The sequence below is a fragment of the Hyperoodon ampullatus genome (assembly GCF_949752795.1).
Source record: "Hyperoodon ampullatus genome assembly, chromosome: X".
In the NCBI taxonomy this organism is placed as follows: Eukaryota; Metazoa; Chordata; class Mammalia; order Artiodactyla; family Ziphiidae; genus Hyperoodon; species Hyperoodon ampullatus.
Window position 1 is genome coordinate 14,474,062 of NC_136913.1, and position 18,333 is coordinate 14,492,394.

General features: G+C 41.0%; 1 protein-coding gene across 1 annotated transcript in view; it reads left to right on the plus strand.

Annotated features, from left to right (window-relative positions):
• Positions 1 to 251: 251 nt before the first annotated feature.
• The window catches only part of GRPR (gastrin releasing peptide receptor), a gene marked incomplete at both ends in the record, with an annotated part of 29,630 nt that continues 11,548 nt past the window's right edge, over positions 252 to 18,333 (plus strand). Inside the window, one exon of the mRNA XM_079728298.1 lies at positions 252 to 664. Within this exon, the coding sequence (XP_079584424.1) occupies positions 252 to 664 (413 nt within the window). The remainder of the gene's footprint in view (positions 665 to 18,333) is intronic.

Below are 18,333 nucleotides of genomic sequence, written 5' to 3' on the forward strand. Positions count from 1 at the left end.
TTTTGTGGGTGTTTTGTTGTTAACTTACTGAATTTAGAGATGTATTACATTGGTCACGTAAAGACCAGAGCAGCACCAGCATCAGAATAGTGACAATTTTGAATGCCATAGTCTCTATGTACTCAGAGTATTTTTATTAAAGAAGATAAAGAGCCCAGCATAGATTTTATCATCATCTTCACCAAACTACAAAGTCAAAAGTTAAGCAACAGCATCTAAGGGCACTTTTTAGGTGGGAAAGAACCTAGAGGATGGCTCTGAATGACTGTTTGCTTCTAAACTTGGAAGTGGACCATTTCGTACACTGCAACATCTCTAATCACAGTGTGGATCGCCCCATGAACGACGACTGGTTCCACCCGGGGGTCCTGTATGTCATCCCTGCAGTTTATGGGGTCATCATTCTGATAGGCCTCGTTGGCAACATCACCCTGATCAAGATCTTCTGTACCGTGAAGTCCATGCGAAATGTACCGAACCTCTTCATCTCCAGCCTGGCTTTGGGAGACCTGCTTCTCCTGGTAACCTGTGCACCCGTAGATGCCAGCAGGTACCTGGCCGACAGATGGCTGTTTGGCAGGATTGGCTGCAAACTGATCCCTTTTATCCAGCTTACCTCAGTAGGGGTGTCTGTCTTCACACTCACAGCTCTCTCAGCAGACAGGTAAGTCCTGGAGGACAGCGACCTTCTCTCTGAGGGTGGTAGATGCCTCGGTAAATGAGCTACCACATCGGGACAAACAGGGCTGTTTGTGCGCAGGGAAGTTTCACTCAAACTCCATTCCCTTCCAGGCATGTTTCTGTTCTAGGGACTACTTCTTGAGTTTGACATTTTGGTTTCAGAAAGAAAAGTCAGTGGATGGGGGGGGTGGGGGAGTGGGGGGGTGGGGGGGAGTGGGGGGGTGGCTGAGAAAAAAGATCTCTGAGTATAAAATTGAGGTGCATTTTCTGGAGACAGCTGATTTAGCCTTGCCTCTTCCTAACTTCTCACTCCCTGCAAAATTAATTGACTGGTGAGAAAAAAAAAAATTCACACCTAATAGAGTTTAAACCCCAGGTAAATGTTTCTTGGAAGCAATTCAAAGTCTTCAGAGAACAGAAAAGTCCCACTGCATTTCTTCTTCAAATATTCTTTCAGAAATAACCAAGAAGAGAAAATAAGCAGCATTTCCTTGAAATCCATTCTCTTCAGACAGTTTAACTTTTCTCACAGCTGATGTTGTATTTGGTTCTCTGGAACTGAACAGTTTGTGTGCTGGTTTTTCTAAGTATCTCTTAGGTGAAATCAAGCATTATTTGGATTTTTTCTTTCCTTGAGAAAGCTCCATTCAAGGTTGATTTCAAATTTTAGTATCTTTATTGATGTACTTCCATATACAATACTTTTAGGGTTTTTGTTTTTTGGGTGGGGGGAGGGAGTCCAGTACAGTGTTTTATTCTGGGAAATATACATATTTGTGAACTGCATTTCTTGTGTGAACATATTGCTTAAAAATTCACATTTATTCATTCTTAAACATTCATATTAATTCTTTGAGCATTTATCAGGTGTCTATCACGTAAAAAACACTTGCTTGAAATAACCAGTCAGGAGATACCTGCAGATTGTTCACATAAATTGCTGAGCATGTCTTATGTACTTCTGGGCAATAGAACTGGACACAGTAAGGAATAGGCTTCAGACACATTGTCGACCATATGGTCAAATTAAGAAAAACTGGTGCAAGGAACCAGAGACTATCAATTTTTATTTTAAAATCAACTGTACGTTATGGAGTTAAAGATACAAAGGGATTTGAGAGTGTACTGAGGAAGGCATAGAAGCAGCTCTTGAAAATTTATACTCTGAAGAAAATGTCCCACATTTTAATACATACGGTGCTGGATTCTCACTTTGTAGAGGAACAAACAGTCCCCAGGTGATCTGGGTTTGTGGAGTAACGGACAAATAAAGATAGTGTTATCAGTATTTGTAGACATGTGTTTATGCTTAGCTGCCTGAGTACACTGCTCAGCACACACAACTTTTTCAGACTGAAAAATAATAGCCCAGGAACGAGGTTTGCACATGGCGCCCACTAGGCAGGGTTTCTCGGCTCCTGCCACTCACCCCCAGCTCGCTCTAACCCTGAACATATGCCCACCAAGGCCTGATGACCACAGGCAGTCTCACTGTTGAGCCAGGGCAGGCAAACTGTGGAGCTGGCAGCAAGTTTGTGGCTGGTTACCAGTGGCCAAGGGCACCTCAGGATGACAGTCATTTTCTTGATGGGATAATGAGATTTTGGTTTCCGGGTTGGTGAGTGCAGTGGTACAGATGGCGTTTCCTGTCTTCCTGGGATGGGGTGGGGAGTGGGGGAGGAGGGAGTGAGGGAGAGGAAAGTGAGGGAGTGCAATGGAAAGATACAGCTGCAGGGAACTCTTCTCCGGGGTTTCAAAGCAGACCAAATTCCCCATCAGCAGAAAGGTTCTCTCAAAAGCCAGGCTGCACCATTTGGCCGCTCTGGTGTGTTCTCAGTAAGTTTATAGCTACCGCACGTCTTTCCCAAGTTCAGAAATTACTGTAAGCTTCCATATAACTAACTTTTTGTGTTTTGTTAAGGCTTAAAAAAGCTGACCAATTACCTGAATCACAAGTAGTGCCTCTAACCAATTTCAACAAGAATAGGTATTGAGCTAGTTAAAATATATAAGACTGTACTTATCTATGTGTCTCATCTTTAAAAGCTATTGGAGTTCTATAACAACCTCATGAGGTTGGCAGGGCAAATACACACACATGCACACCACACACACACAATATCTGTATTTTTTCTTTTCAACAAGGTATAATTATATACAGTAAACTGAACAAGTGTACAGCTCAATATATTTTCACATATTCTGTATAACAACATAACCACCACCCAGATAGAGATATAGAACAGTTCCAGCACCCCAGGATTTTCCTTTATGTCCTTTTCCAGTTAATACCCAACCCCATAGAGAGGCAATCACTATTCTGAGTTGAATTACCATGTATTATTTTTGCCAGTTCTTTAATCTCTTATACATGGAATCATACTTCTTATGCTTATCCTTATGTCTGGGAGAGTCATCCACGTTGGTGCACATAGCAATGGTTTATTCTTTTTCATTGTTGTGTAGTGTTCCACTGTATGAATATACCTCAGTTTATTTATCCATTTTAATACTGATGGACATTGGATTTTTTCCAGTTTGGGGCTGATCATAACCTGCTCTGGGTATTCTTATTCATGCCTGTTGGGGGAACAAAAGTTTTTCTCTTGGGTATATGCCTGGGAGAGGAATTGCTGGATCATAGGGGCAGGTATTTAGTAAATATTGTCAAAGAGTTTTCCAAAGTGGTAGTCTGTATCTGATGGATTGGTCAAAGGGTGAACCAGAAGACCCTCAAAACTGGATGATCATCGCAATCATTGGGGAGCTTAAAAATATGCAAATTCTTAGCCCCCATACTAAATCTATTGACTCAGGATGGATGGTAGTCATCCATCCCTGCCCCCTATAGATTGACCAACAATGCAAGTACTCATCCCAGCCTCCCTTCTGCAGCTTTCTCTCCCCCAGGTGAACTTGAGTCTTTGCTAATATGAAAAGAATAACATTTTTCTAGAAAAGTTTATACTGGGGCACTAAAGGGAGACTTCAAGGCAGTCCCAGAAACCAGAATTCTGTGTTTCACGAAACTGACCAATTGCAGATTTGCATTCAAACCCCTTCACTATTGGTCCCAGCCTCCCCCTCACCCCATGCTATCTTCCCCTCCTTACACACATTGAGATCCTCATACACGGTTGTTACACCAACAAGTTCGTGGCTCTGCTTCCTTGCTTATGCTGAGTCACATCCACTCTCCAGAATCCTTTCTCCTTTCCTAAATAGAAGACTCTTCTCACCAACCCATGTGATGTATGGAAGTGGAATGGATATCAACAGCCCTGCATTTTAGGCTTCTTTTTTTTCTGCCATTACTACCCATACAATGGAGTCAGACCAAGTCTCTTACCTCTCTGACCTTAGTTGAATCATCTGTAAAATAATAGACTCAAGCTAGATTATTTCTAAGGTCCTTCCAAATTTTAAACTCATGATTTTTATCTGTCATCTTGCCCATCACTCAGATTCTGGCTCAAACCTCCTCCTTAAAGCCCTAAGTTGGACCATTCTAGTCCAGATTTTCTGGCCCTCTTCTAAACATGAGGCTTATTATCTGATACATGAATTATCTCGTGACATCTTTCATCTTGCTGTTTTGAAGTATTTCATTCATTTCTCTTTTTTTAGTCTCTCATATATTCATTGCTTTGACTTTTCAAGTAGATTATTAAGAATGTAGAAGGCAGAGATTTCTTATATATTATATCTTACAGTGCCTCACATGGTTTCTTGTACCTAATGGGTGATCAAAAAATATTGATTAGGGCTTCCGTGAGGGTGCAGTGGTTAAGAATCTGCCTGCTAATGCAGGGGACATGGGTTCGAGCCCTGGTCCAGGAAGATCCCACATGCCGTGGAGCAACTAAGCCTGTGCACCACAACTACTGAGCCTGCACTCTAGAGCCTGCTCACCATAACTAGAGAGAGCCCACGCGCAGCAACGAGGACCCAAAGCAGCCAAAACTAAATAAATAAAATAAATAAATTTATTTTAAAAAAATATTTATATTGATTAGGGGCTTCCCTGGTGGCGCAGTGGTTAAGAATCCTCCTGCCAATGCGGGGGACACGGGTTCGATCCCTGGTCTGGGAAGATCCCACATGCTGTGGAGCAACTAAGCCCATGCGCCACAACTACTGAGCCGCGTGCCACAGCTACTGAAGCCCACGCTCTAGAGCCCGTGCTCCACGACAAGAGAAGCCACCGCAATGAGAAGCCCACACACCACAACGAAGAGTAGCCCCCGCTCGCCGCAACTGGAGAAAGCCTGTGTGTAGCAATGAAGACCCAACGCAGCCAAAAATAAAATTTTAAAAAATTTAAAAATAAAGTTAAAAAAATATATTGATTAATTAAAAGTATGGTTAATCATCTGAAAGCATACTCTTAAAAAATATATCACACAGGGGTTTCCCTGGTGGCGCAGTGGTTGGGAGTCCGCCTGCCGATGCAGGGGACATGGGTTCATGCCCTGGTCCGGGAAGATCCCACATGCCACGGAGCAGCTGGGCCTGTGAGCCATGGCTGCTGAGCCTGCGCATCCGGAGCCTGTGCTCCGCAAGGGGAGAGGCCACAACAGTGAGAGGCCTGTGTACCGCAAAAAAAAAAAAAAAAAAAAAATATATATATATATATATATATATATATCACACAGTCACCTGCTTCTTCTCTATTCCTCTCTATTAAGCTCTCATTATTTGGGCAAATGAGAGAAAATCTGTTCTTTGTGAGTCAGTAAGTAGATTTGGGGGATGAGATGGGTTGATGGATGGATAGATGGAAACAGGTGGATGGATAGGAGGATAGATGGTTGGATGAGTGGATGGGCAGATGGATGGAGAGATAGTGAATGTTTGGGATGGATGTATTTATTTTTTACATACTGGTCTTTGCTACTAGATGCCCATCTCTATACTAGGTGCCTCAGTATTATATAAGTGGAATTTAAGACCTAACAGGAAAAGGGTAAAGGGAGTTTGCGTTTTCTTTTCCAGTATAAAAGCAAAGAATAAAGCTGGATTTAATGTTAATAGCATTTATATTACATGCCCAAGTTATATTGTGTCTGCTTCAGTATTATTACTCAGCTTTATTTCTGCTAGAATGGGGCTGACAGAATAAATCCTATAGCCAGATGTGCTCCACTGTAAAGTGATCCTTCTTTGGTTCCATAGAAAAGACTTTTCCTAAGTTTTCCCCTCCCTTGTGATTTGGAATGTGTAAAGAAATAGGAAAGTATTACATTAATGCAACCTTCTTGAAGTACAGATTCTTTGAGTTCACTGCAAGGAATTTATGAGATAATGTAGTTTTCAGCCTTTCCTGACATCTAGAGCTGCATGGTCCAACATGGGAGCCACTAACCACATGTGGTTATTTAAATTTAGATTTAATTTATTATTATTATTATTATTTTGTCTGTGCCACACGGCTTGTGGGATCTCAGTTCCCTGACCAGGGATTGAACCTGGGCCACAGCAGTGAAAGCCCGGAATCCTAACCACTAGGCCACCAGGAAACTCCCAAGATTTAATTTAAATACAACTAAAAATTCAGTTCCTTAGTCAAACCAGCCACATATCAAGTGCTCAGTGCCACATGTGATTCTACTGGACAGCACAGACACAAAACATTTCCATAATTGCAGAAAGTTCTGTTGGACAATGCAGAAGAGAGTTTGTTCTGTGCCTTGGGGTCCAAATCTCTTTCCCAGGATCCATGTTAGCTGCTTTCTTTCATTGAGGGTATCAGGAATTCCTCAGGCAAATATCGAATGCCTCCCAGCTGCATGGGCTCTTCCTGTCTGTAAAATATCTTCTATTGGAAGATGCTCAAAGATGAAGAGAGAAGAATACAGGCAACCCAATACAATCACCAGTCACAGGCTTGGGGAATTTAGGCATCCCATTGATGAGGTTTTGAGACTTTCTGAAGAATACCTATGGGGTTCACTTTCCAGTCTGTGCTATGAACTTCGGTGTGATCCTTCCATTCTCTTTTGCCTGGCCCTCTTCCATCTGCCAGTCTATCTTTTTACCTTCTTATCTCAAAATTCACCAGAGCAAACACTGCTCTAGCTAAACTCTTATCGCCTCCCATACATGCTCCCTGACTCCTCCCCTCTTTTACTTCACTTCCCCCTCCCTGATGACTGGGCTGTTCCCTCCATCTATCCAAATGCTACCAGTCTTTCAAGGCACAGTTCAAGCCCTTCTCTTCCATGAAGATTCCCCTACACTTTGGCTTTCATTGATATTTTCCCCTTTCCTAAGATGCTTTTGCCTGTACTGTTCTTTAAATATCAAATTTATCCTACCTTGTATTACTAGGTCCTTTTTATAGATGTGTTTTCTACTTCCTTCATTATATGAGACGCTTCATGGGGTCTGTGCCTGCTACAACGCCCAGGCCCACCTTATATCTAGTAAGAGGACAATAACTACAGCTTGGTTGATGTTTAAGCAGTGACAAAATGATAAAGTGTAGGTGCTACAAGTAGAAGTCATCCTCAAGTTCATACCCTTATAAATGGTGTTCTGAGACTCAATTTCCAACATTGGGGGAAGGGGTTCCCCACACATCCAACAAGCAATTCTCAGAACACCAGCTAGGTGTCTGAGAATTCAACTCAATTCTGACACTATCAACCCAGAGATAGCGTCGGATTTCACAGGTTGAGGGCTCAGTCCTACGAGACTGCACCACCCGCCACTCCCACTTCAGATGCCAGTCACAAACCTGTGCTTCTGACCATCTGGCTAAAAATCAGGGGTCCCCATGACCCCCTGTCCTCAGGTTCCATTAATTTGCTAGAGTGACTCACAGAACTCAGGAGAGCATGTTGCTTATTAAATCACTGGTTTATTGTAAAAGGGTACAATACTTTTATCCTCAGGAACAGCCAGGTGGAAGAGATGCATAGAGCAAGATATGAGGAAAGGGAGCTTCCCGGCCCTCTCCAGGTGCCACTCTCCCTGCATCTCCATGTGTTCACCAACCCAGAAGCTCTCCGAACCTTGTCCTTTTGGGTTTTTATGGAGGCTTCCTTACGAAGTCATGATTGATTAAACCATTGGCCACTGACAACTGATTCAACCTCCAGCCACATCCCCCTCCCCAGAGGTCTGGGGCTGGGACTGAAAGTTCCAGCCCTCTAATCACGAGTTGAATCACTTGGTGACCAGCCCCCATCCTTAACTGCTTTCCCAAAGTCATTAACATAACAAAAGACACCTTTATCACTCTCTACACACTTAGGAAATTCCAAGGGTTTTAAGAGTGTGAGCCAGGGACTGGAAGAAGACCAAATGTATATGAGAAATATGTATTTGGTCATCTGAATGACCAAACATATATTTCTTATAAATCACAATATCTCACCTTGTTTGACACAGAGACCAAAAGAGGTGATGGAATTTGGCCTCGTCACAACAAATTCATAGTAGAGTCACACTAGAACCCTGCTTTCCTCATTCCAAGTCCCAATTCCTTCAGGGAAACTGAAAACTTTTCTTCAGAAACCATCAAAACAAAGTCTGATTCCATTTCCCTTCTCTGGGCAGTGGGAGCTACTGATCCTGAACTCTACTGTTCTGTGGGAAGATACCCTGAGCGATTCCAAGTTAGCCCTCTTCTGATGGGATCACCCCAGTGATTCCAAAGCTCCTCTACTGTTCTAGAGCTCAGCTTCACCGATCCCAAGGAGACTGGCCATTTCTCACAAGGGAGGACAATTTAATCTCTCATAAAGCAACTTTCCCAGGAAGTCTCTCTGTTGAAGGAGTTTACATGAATCACCAGTCCATAACTTCTCTAGGGTATGATTTTTCTGAAGCATATGCTGCCTCTCCAGAAGGAAACTCAACTCCTGTCTCCCCATGGGGAGGGATCTGTCACAGCTGCTGGCAGGCTCTGGGAGTACTGAGAGGGCAGGTGCAATGGAAGGGGGAGTTCCCAACAAGACTCTTTGAGTTGGAGTGCTATGGAGATAAGGGCAGCAAAGAAGTCTGACCTTGTCTCTCACGCATTATCTTTTAAAGTGGTAGACTTTTATGTGATTAATTATCATTTTTGACAACTTAAAATGCATGGAGGCGAGACAGGTCACATGCTTAATCATGAAACATAGAGCATAGACTGAAAGGGCTCCCTGGTGAGGTTTTTTTGAACCGTGCTTGTCAATACCATCCTTTGAAAATAGACTAAATTTGCATTTTTGCACTTGTAAATCCTCCTAGTGTGTGGGGTTTGCATAAATTCTCTCAATTAAAACACATATTTTGCAGAATAAAAGAAAAAATTTTTCTTCATTCCTTTTTCTACTTCCCTGTAATAGATCAAGGGATCTTTTTTATTACAGTCATCTTTGAAATTCTGGTTATTAAGTATTGGATTAGTATCTGATATTTGCTGCTACATGAAATGATTTGATTTGCCTAGGAACCCCTAAGAGGCTGCAGGTTCATTTTACACATTAAATGTCACCTTCTGTAGGAGGTCTTCATTGGCCACTCAGACTAAAGGAATGACCAATGCTATTCTATCATCCAGTTTCTTCTTTCAGGTTGATTGAGGTGTAACTCACACAGTAAACTTTTAGTCGTGCATTTCTATGAATTTCGACAATCCATTACACACTAAGTTGTTCTTACAGAAAATAAAGCTCCTAGAAAAAGTAAAAGAAAAAAAAAGAAAGAAAGAAAGAAAGAAAAAAGAAAGAAAATAAATCTCCTGGCAGCCACTGATCTTTTCCAAAATATATGAATGACATCATACAGTGTGTAGTTGTTTGAGTCTGGCTTCTTTCAACTCATGTTGTTGCATGTATCAGTAGTCCATTCCTTTCTATTGCTGAGTCCATTGCATGGCTAGGCTACGGATTGTTCATCTGTTCTTCAGTTAATGGGTATTAGGGTTGTTTTCAGTTTTGGATGAAGATGAATCAAGCTGTCATAAACATTCACATACAGTTTTTGTATGGATGTATGTCTCCATTTCTCTTGGGTAAATATCATCCACTATAATCGTTTTGAGAATTATTTTGTTCATTTGTTTGTTTACTTGCTTACTCTCTGTCTCCTACCACTAGAATATAAGCTCAAAAAAAAAAAAAAAAAGAGAGAGAGAAGCTATGGCATTCATTAGCGTGTTCACTGACACTAGGACAGTCCCTAACCTGTAGTAGGTGCTTGATAAGTGTTTGTTGAATACATGAATGATGGATACATGAAGGAAGGAATAAAAGAATGAATGAATTCTGGTAGGTTCTACTATCTGTGTTGCTGCAAATGGCAAAATCTCACTTTTTTATGGCTGAGTAGTATTCCATTGTGTGTGTGTGTGTGTGTGTGTGTGTGTGTGTGTGTGTGTGTATATATACCACATCTTCTTTACCCATCCGTTGATGGACACTTGGGTTGCCTTTGTATCTTAGCAATTATAAATAATGCTGCTGTGAAAATTGGGGTGCATGTTTCTTTTCGAATTAGTTTTTTGGGTTTTTTTGGATATATACCCAGGAGTGGAATTAATAGGTCATATGGTAGTTCTATTTTTAGTTTTTTGAGAAACCTCCATACTGTTCTCCACAGTGGCTGCACCAATTTACATTCCCACCAACAGTGCAGGAGGGTTCCCTTTCCTCCATACCCTCTCCAGCATTTGTTATTTGTGTTCTTTTTGATGACAGTCCTTCTGACAGATGTGAGGTGATATCTCATTATGGTTTTGACTTGCATTTCCCTAATGCTTAAGGATGTTGAGCATCTTTTCATGTGCCTGTTGGGTGATATGTTTTTTTTTGTTTGTTTGTTTGTTTGTTTGTTTTTTGCTGTACGTGGGCCTCTCACTGTTGTGGCGTCTCCTGTTGCAGAGCACAGGCTCCGGACGCGCAGGCTCAGCGGCCATGGCTTACGGGCCCAGCCGCTCCGCGGCATGTGGGATCTTCCCAGACCGGGGCACGAACGCACGTCCCCTGCATCGGCAGGCGGACTCTCAACCACTGCGCCACCAGGGAAGCCCGATATGTTTTTTCTATAGAGAAATTGGAAAGATACCTCAGTCTTCTAGCATGGTTGATTCAAATTGACTTATTATTAATGAGAGGTTAGAAGAGTTTCTTTCAGCTTCATAACTCATTATTGGTAATGTCATATAAGTGTTTAAGATTATTATCAAATGTTTAGGATCATCTGAGAAAGACACTATCAAGTTTCTTTCCTATACGGGCTGTAAAATTTCACAGCATTTCAAGTTTTCTTGTGCCTTGAGTAATCTTAAATACTCATTTAATTGATGACACCTATTAACCAATTAGCCATGGATATCTTTGCATTATGGATTTTAAGTTACCTTCGTCAATGTTGGTATTTTGTGGGTATGCATGACATGAGTAACTTCACACAAATGTATTTGCTATTTGTAACTTGGCTACAGGTTTCTGCCCTATAAACACAGACACTCTGATAACCTCAATTTTGCTGATATATTTGGGTTTTTTTTTAAATTAATTAATTAATTAATTTTTTTTTTTTTGCTTCATTGGGTCTTCGTTGCTGCGCATGGGCTTTCTCCAGTTGCAGCGAGAGGGGGCTACTCTTCATTGCGGTGCACGGGCTTCTCACTGTGGTGGCTTCTCTTGTTGCGGAGCATGGGCTCTAGGTGCGTGGGCTTCAGTAGTTGTGGCACACGGGCTCAGTAGTTGTGGCTGGCAGGCTCTAGAGTGCAGGCTCAGTAGTTGTGGTGCATGGACTTAGTTGCTCCATGGCATGTGGGATCTTCCCGGACCAGGGATGGAACCCATGTCTCCTGCATTGGCAGGCAGATACTTAACCACTGTGCCACCAGGGAAGTCGCTATATTTGGGTTTAAATCTACCATTTTATTATTTGGTTTTTGTTGGTCTCACCTGTTTCATAATCCTTTTTCCCTCCCTTCTTGCCTTCTTTTAAATTAATTAAACATTTAAATTATTCTATCCTCCCCCCACCTCCCGGCATGAATTTGTTAATTATACAAACTCAATATTCTTTTAGGGGCTACTCTTGTGTTTACAACATGTATCCTTGACTTATTAAAATTTACTATAAATTAGAACTTTCCTACTTCCCAGACAAGGGTAATAGGACACTTTAACTTCATTCTAATTTCCTCCTGCCTTTTTTTTTGGTTATTGTTATTCTATATTTCAACTCTATCCATATTTTAAACCCCACAAGACATTATGTTAATTGCTTTTACATACTTACATTTACTCACATATTTACCTTTAGATTTATTCCTGTATTCACCTTTTCTTGCTCTCCACTCCTTCCTGCATCTCTGTGACATCATCTGAGATTATTTCACTTCTGCCCAAAGAACGTCCTTAAGTATTTCACTTAGTGTAAGTCTAATGGGGATACATTTTATGGTTTCATTTGTCTGAAAATGTCTTTATTTAATGTCATTTGGAGAGGATATTGTCACTGGGCATAGAATTCTAGGCTGGCTGTTTTTGTCTTCCCTACTTTGAAGTTGCTATTCATTGTCCTCTGACTTCTGCTATGACGTCAGATGTCAGTTTCATTGTAACTCCTTTAAAATTATTGATTTTTTTCTCTTTGACTCATTTTAAGATGTTTCTCTTTATCTTTGGTTTTCAACAGCATTACTATGTTGCACTTATGCGTGGTTTTCTTTGTATTTTTCCTGCTTGAGATTCATAGCCTTTTTTTTTAAACCTGTGGCTTGATGATTTTAGCCACATTTGGAAAGTTCTCAACCATAACAACTTCAAAGATTGTTTCTGCCCCATTCTCTTTTTGCTCTCCTTTATGCTGTCTACATGTAAATAGAATAACTGCAGGTTAACTTAAAGCTTTTCAAGTTTTTTTCCACTTTTGGTCATTTTTGCTTTTATTGATGCAGGCGATTTCATACTTCAGTCAGGCCTCTGTGACTGGGAACTATTTTAAACACAATTTTATTTCACCATTTTGCCCATACATTTCTATTACCTTTTCTGTGTTTTCCATCCTTTTTTCTCACTGTACTTCAGTCTGACCATTTTCAGCTCAAAAATTCGCTCCAGCTGTGTCTAGTCTGCTTCTGAAGCTTCCATTTAATTCTTAATTTCAGTTACTGTATATTGCAATTCTAGAATTTCCATTTGATTCCGTCTTGTCACCTAATTTCTTGAATTCGTCCCAATATATTGTAAAATCCCTCTTTGGTAACTCTAACTTGTGGGACCTCTATAAGTCTGTTTCTATTATATATTTCTTCTCTTGTTTTTCGACCATTTTGTTTTCTCTCCCAGTATACGAGGCAATTTTTGTTTGACTACTTGATTTTGTATATGAAGAAGTGTAGATAATTTGGGGCTCTGGATAGTATTATCTTCCAGAAAAGATTAGCTTTTGCTTCTTGTGGGCAGGTAGGAGGTGGCGGTGTATCTGACCTTGTCAGGGATTGAATAGATTGGAGGCTGGGCTTGGTCTTTGTGAGAACTGGTCTATTTCTGGTTCAGTGCTACTACTAGGATGTACCTCTTTGGGCATCTCAACTGTAAGCCTGGAGTGTTTACCCTGGCTTCTCTCCTTGGTGGGCCCTGATCTCCATTTATTATTCCCCTTCATCCTGAAGCTGCTAGAAGCTCTTCTCAGCTCTCAGTTTCTGTTGGTGCTGCTTGAAATTTGGTAAATGCCTTAAGGGGAAAATGATGCTGAATAACAGCTTCATCTCTTTGCACTTCCTTTCTCTCCAGGATTTTGGCCCCTCAAATCCTTACTGCCTTGGTATTTCTCTGATGTTTTCAAAGGGATTTTCTAGCTTTTCATTTCTGGAGAGTTGTTCAGCAACAAGCTAGGTTGCCATTATCAGAAGTGGAAAATCCTGTACCACCTCTCTTAAAGACCTGATCTGCTGACCACCAAGCTATCCACATCCCAGTTCCTCTAAAGAGGAGTCCAGAACTACCTAGTCAGACCTTTGAGATCAGCATTCAGAGCCTCAAATTAAATCAGCAATTTAGATGCAGAGAAATGAGCTCTGGCTAACCTCAAAGTGAGTAAGTCAGGAATCTCAGTTGAGGCCTGCGGCAGTGGACACTGCCAAGTATTATAGGTACATCAAAGCCTCTGGGATCTTTCAACTAGGCCAGGTCTCTTAGCCCCAATAAGCAGGAGCTAGAGCTGACATTTAGTTATGCAGTGATTGATAAAAGCTGAAATTTCGTGGGAAGGACAGTGCCAAAATGTTGCTAAGATACACTTCTTTAAACTTCAGTTCTTTATTACTTTTTCTTTTTTTGTATTGTACCCAGACTAATTGGCCAGTGGTGATAGCTAAAGGTTACATAGGAAAGAAATAGGGGGAAAATGTGAAATGCGGCACATAAAGAAATTTATTTCCAGTGTGAGAAGAATTTACTGTGACAATAGATAATAGGTCCATGTGACTCACTTATTTCTATGCTGTCTATATATAAATAGAATAACTACAGGTCAACTTTAAGCTTTTCAAGGTTTCTTTTTTCTCTTTGGTGGTGCTTGTTTTTATTGTCAGGCAATTTCATACCAGGGTCAGGCCTCTGTTATGAGAAATACTTTAAACTAATTTTAAAACAATATAAAATTATGTAAAAACAAAATTACAGTAGTTTCTCCATGAGAACATATGGGAAATGCTTATTTATTTTAACATAAATGGTGGACAAAACAGATTGTTAAGAATTTCATTGTTATCTTTTCCCTCTCCACTTTAAATGATTGGAAACATCACAGAAGAGCAGAAAAATCAGAATTTGGTATCTTTTCTTTCCTAGATTGTCAACAGAGGTGAAATTGAAGGTTAAAATGATGGCTTCAGGAATACATATATATACTACAAGATGCAGATAAATGTGGTCAATATTTAATTTTAAGCATTCTTCACTTATGCTTTAAAAAGCCTGCAAATCCGAAGTGCTGTAGACAAATATAAGTGACTTGGGGATCCAGAGACGGAGGTTCTAGTTTGGGTTTTCAGCTAACCGGCTGTGGGAACTCTGTGGGCACCAGTTTCCTCTTCTTTAAGTTAAGGAAATGGGACTTGAGGATGCCTAAGTTTTTTGTGTGTTTTTTTTAAATTAATTAATTAATTTTTGCTGTGTTGGGTTTTTGTTTCTGTGTGAGGGCTTCCCCTAGTTGTGGCAAGCGGGGACCACTCTTAATCGCGGTGCGCGGGCCTCTCACTATCACGGCCTCTGTTGTTGCGGAGCACAAGCTCCAGACGCGCAGGCTCAGTAGTTGTGGCTCACGGGCCTAGTTGCTCCGTGGCATGTGGGATCTTCCCAGACCAGGACTCGAACCCGTGTCCCCTGCATTGGCAGGAAGATTCTCAACCACGAGGATGCTTAAGTTTTATATTCCATAGTTATATATAAAGCAGGTTTATAATCAAACATATTCTCATATGTCTGTACCATGATGACAGTAGGGCATATACAGACCTAGCATCATCTGTTCTGAGTGTTCCACGAAGGAGAATATACATGTGTGAGTATCATTCTCTTGTTCTTTAAGAGCTTTACCTGGATGTATCTCAGTCCCTCGACCAGATTTTAAATCCTTAGTGGCCAGGGACTTTTATATCCATAGTGCCAAGGAGAGCCTGAGATACTAAATTAGTATTTAAATGTGCTGACAAATTGACTAAGCATCCTGAGCCATGAGTGTTTAATACTGGAAGACCAGTGCCAGAGGTTAGCGGCCTGTAGTCTTCACTATCACAAATTAATAAGCCTAACGGGTGGTTCAGTGTGAAATGGAAGACGGGCTTTCCTCTGTCTAAAGAAGGAACCAACAGCTCCAGTGTGGACAGGCAGAGAGCAACAGAAACGTGAGCCCTGGTCACACATTCAGTGCACATAGGCCAGGGACCGGGGAACTTTTTCCGTAAAGGGCCGTATAGTGGATATTTTTGGCTTTGTGGGCCATGAGGTCCCTGTTGCAACCACTCAACTCTGCCGTTATAGCGCAAAAGCAGCCATAGACATGATGTCAGCAAATCGTCATGGCTGAATTTCAGTAAAGCTTTATTTATGGACACTGAAATGGGAATTTCATGTAATTTTCACATGTTGTGAAGTATTCTTCTTCTTTTGATTTTTTTCCCCCAACCATAAAAAATGTCAAAACCACTCAGCTTGTGGGCCATATGAAAACAGGCAGAAGGCCAGGTTTGGCCAGCTGGCCTTAGGTTGGTGTCCTTGATATACAGGCGTGTACACACTTGCTGAGGTGGTCATTTAGCAGAGAGAGTTTCCTATTTAGATGGAGTGGGACCTAAGGGGATCCATGACCCCTGTCCACTTAGCCAGGACAGACTTCCTAGGGAAGATCATAAAGACAGATCATACAGCTGTGTGATGTTTTACGGTACGAGGCACCATCATATCAGGCACATTAGCTTTTGGATCATCAAAAAATTGAGAGTCAAGCCAACGTTTTTAAGCCACGTGTCTTTTCCAGCATGCCTGGGTCCTCTGTGACACTAACAGTTGTTTAAATAAAGAAAATGAGAGCTTTAAACCCAGGCTTAGCTGGGTTCCAGCTCCCATAGGAGGGAGCATCTTTTCATTATGTACTCATGTAAGCAAGTCACCTTAAAATTTTTAAAAAGGGAAATTGTGCTCAGGGAGAATCATTTCCTCAGTACCCCCAGGGATTCTTCGGGGCTTGAAATGGTTAGAGAAATAGGATGTGTTTGGGTCACAGGAGATCTCTTGGGAAAAGCCTAATAAGATGGTGTCCAGACTGATCTGGGGTAAGTGGACTTGAGAGGAGGATTTGGCTAGGAGCATGGCAGCGGAGGAGTGGGTTATTCTGAGCATTGTGAACCCATTTCCTTACCTGCAAGAAAGACAGTACAGGCCAGACAAATTGGGTGCACAGTTCTAGGTTTTTAGTTTTAATTATATATTTGTTCAATAAGCAAAATAGGCATAAACTGAACAAGACATAGACTCAACCCTTAAGAAACTCATAGTCCTGTGACCCAGGGTGCATGAGCCTTTTTAATTTCCAGGATGGAATAAGAGAAAATGTCACTGAGTGTCCAGGGCTTATGCTTCTCTTGACCTCTTCTGTACCTAGAACAGGACCGTGCAAAAGTAGGTGCTGAAGATATGCTTTTGATGATTAGAAGTGCTAGTTTTTGAGGAGTGGGGATGCTTCGCTTCATTTAGACGGGACGTGTTGCGCTGGAGCTAATCCTAGGAGGGATCTGTGAAGGCAGGGGCGTTGTCCTCTAGTGACCACCAGGCTCCTCAGAGCTAAATGGACATGGTGCCCAGAGAGGCCAGCTGGTATCTGCAGAGTGCCGCCTGCTGGCTAGAGGAGTCATGGGCATCTTGAGGCAGAAATCCTTAGGCTATAGACCCTAAAAAAGATATCAAATTGTATGCTCTGGATTCTGTCCAAAAGACAAAGGAAAGTTGGAAAGAAATATATCAAAACATTACATGTAAGACTTATGGATGATTTTCTTCTTTTTTTTTTTTTTTAAGAATTCTCTGTCTAAATTCCTACAATGAGCTGTTAACACTTTTATATTAAATTTTTTAATTGAAAAAAGTTGTTCAAGTGAACTAACTGCCTCTAGACCACCTTCCTTGACATTGTCTTTGCTGAATCAAAGCAAACTTTTCCAATTGGTTCTTAAGATACCCCCAAAATTTCATGGTGACAGACTTACAAACTCTTTTTCCCTCCCTCCCTCCCTCTTCCTTCCTTCCTTCCTTCCTTCTGTTATGTTTTGGAGGTTCACATTTAATAGAGCACTATTCATAGTAAGGATAAATTCAAAAGCATTGAATTTTGTTGAAGAGATGTCTGAGTTTGAGCTCTGACTCTTCTAATTGTCAACTGTGTGACTTTGGGCAAATTTTAAGCCTCAGTTTTCTGATCTGTAAAAAGGGATAAGGGTATTTACTTTTCATATTTCACAGGACTGTTGTAATTTTTGTAATGGTGAAATGAAATAATGTGTTGACTTCTTTATGAAATGTTAGAATTCCCAGTCAAAAAAGTGAGTGTACCATTAGCATGGTTGTTGTTTCTGTTCATAAGGGAGCTAAGAGGGTGTGGTTGAAATCTCACCTGATTGATGTTCTAGTGGACAGTCACTTGAAAAGTGTTGGGAGCTGTACCAGGCACACAATAAGTGCTAATAAGTTTTGGTTAAATAAAAATTAAAAAAGAAAAAGAAACTGAGACAGCCTGCTTATACAGAAATAGCTAATTATGGAAGTGGGAGTAGAACACGGGGCTCCCAGTCTCCCTCCAGTCCCTCTCTCTCCCTGTCTTGGGCTCCTTCACCACTAGCGTTTACCTCCCTGATGCTGGCAGGATCAGTCTTCTGGGCCAGGAGACCTAATAAGCTACAAAGTTGGTTCACCATATCTCCACATATAAAACCTCTCACAAAAGGTTATTTAAATATAGTGCTCTTAAATTTGTATAATTAGCCACAATGACTCATATGCCATGATAGTATTTTTGAGCTTTAATGATTCTTATTTTGAAATTTTAAAAAAAGATCATGTATTTTACTGAGATAATTTAGAAACTTAGAAATTCTATTTTTATCTCCAGTAATTTGAAGTATATTTAAAAACTGAAATTGTCTCA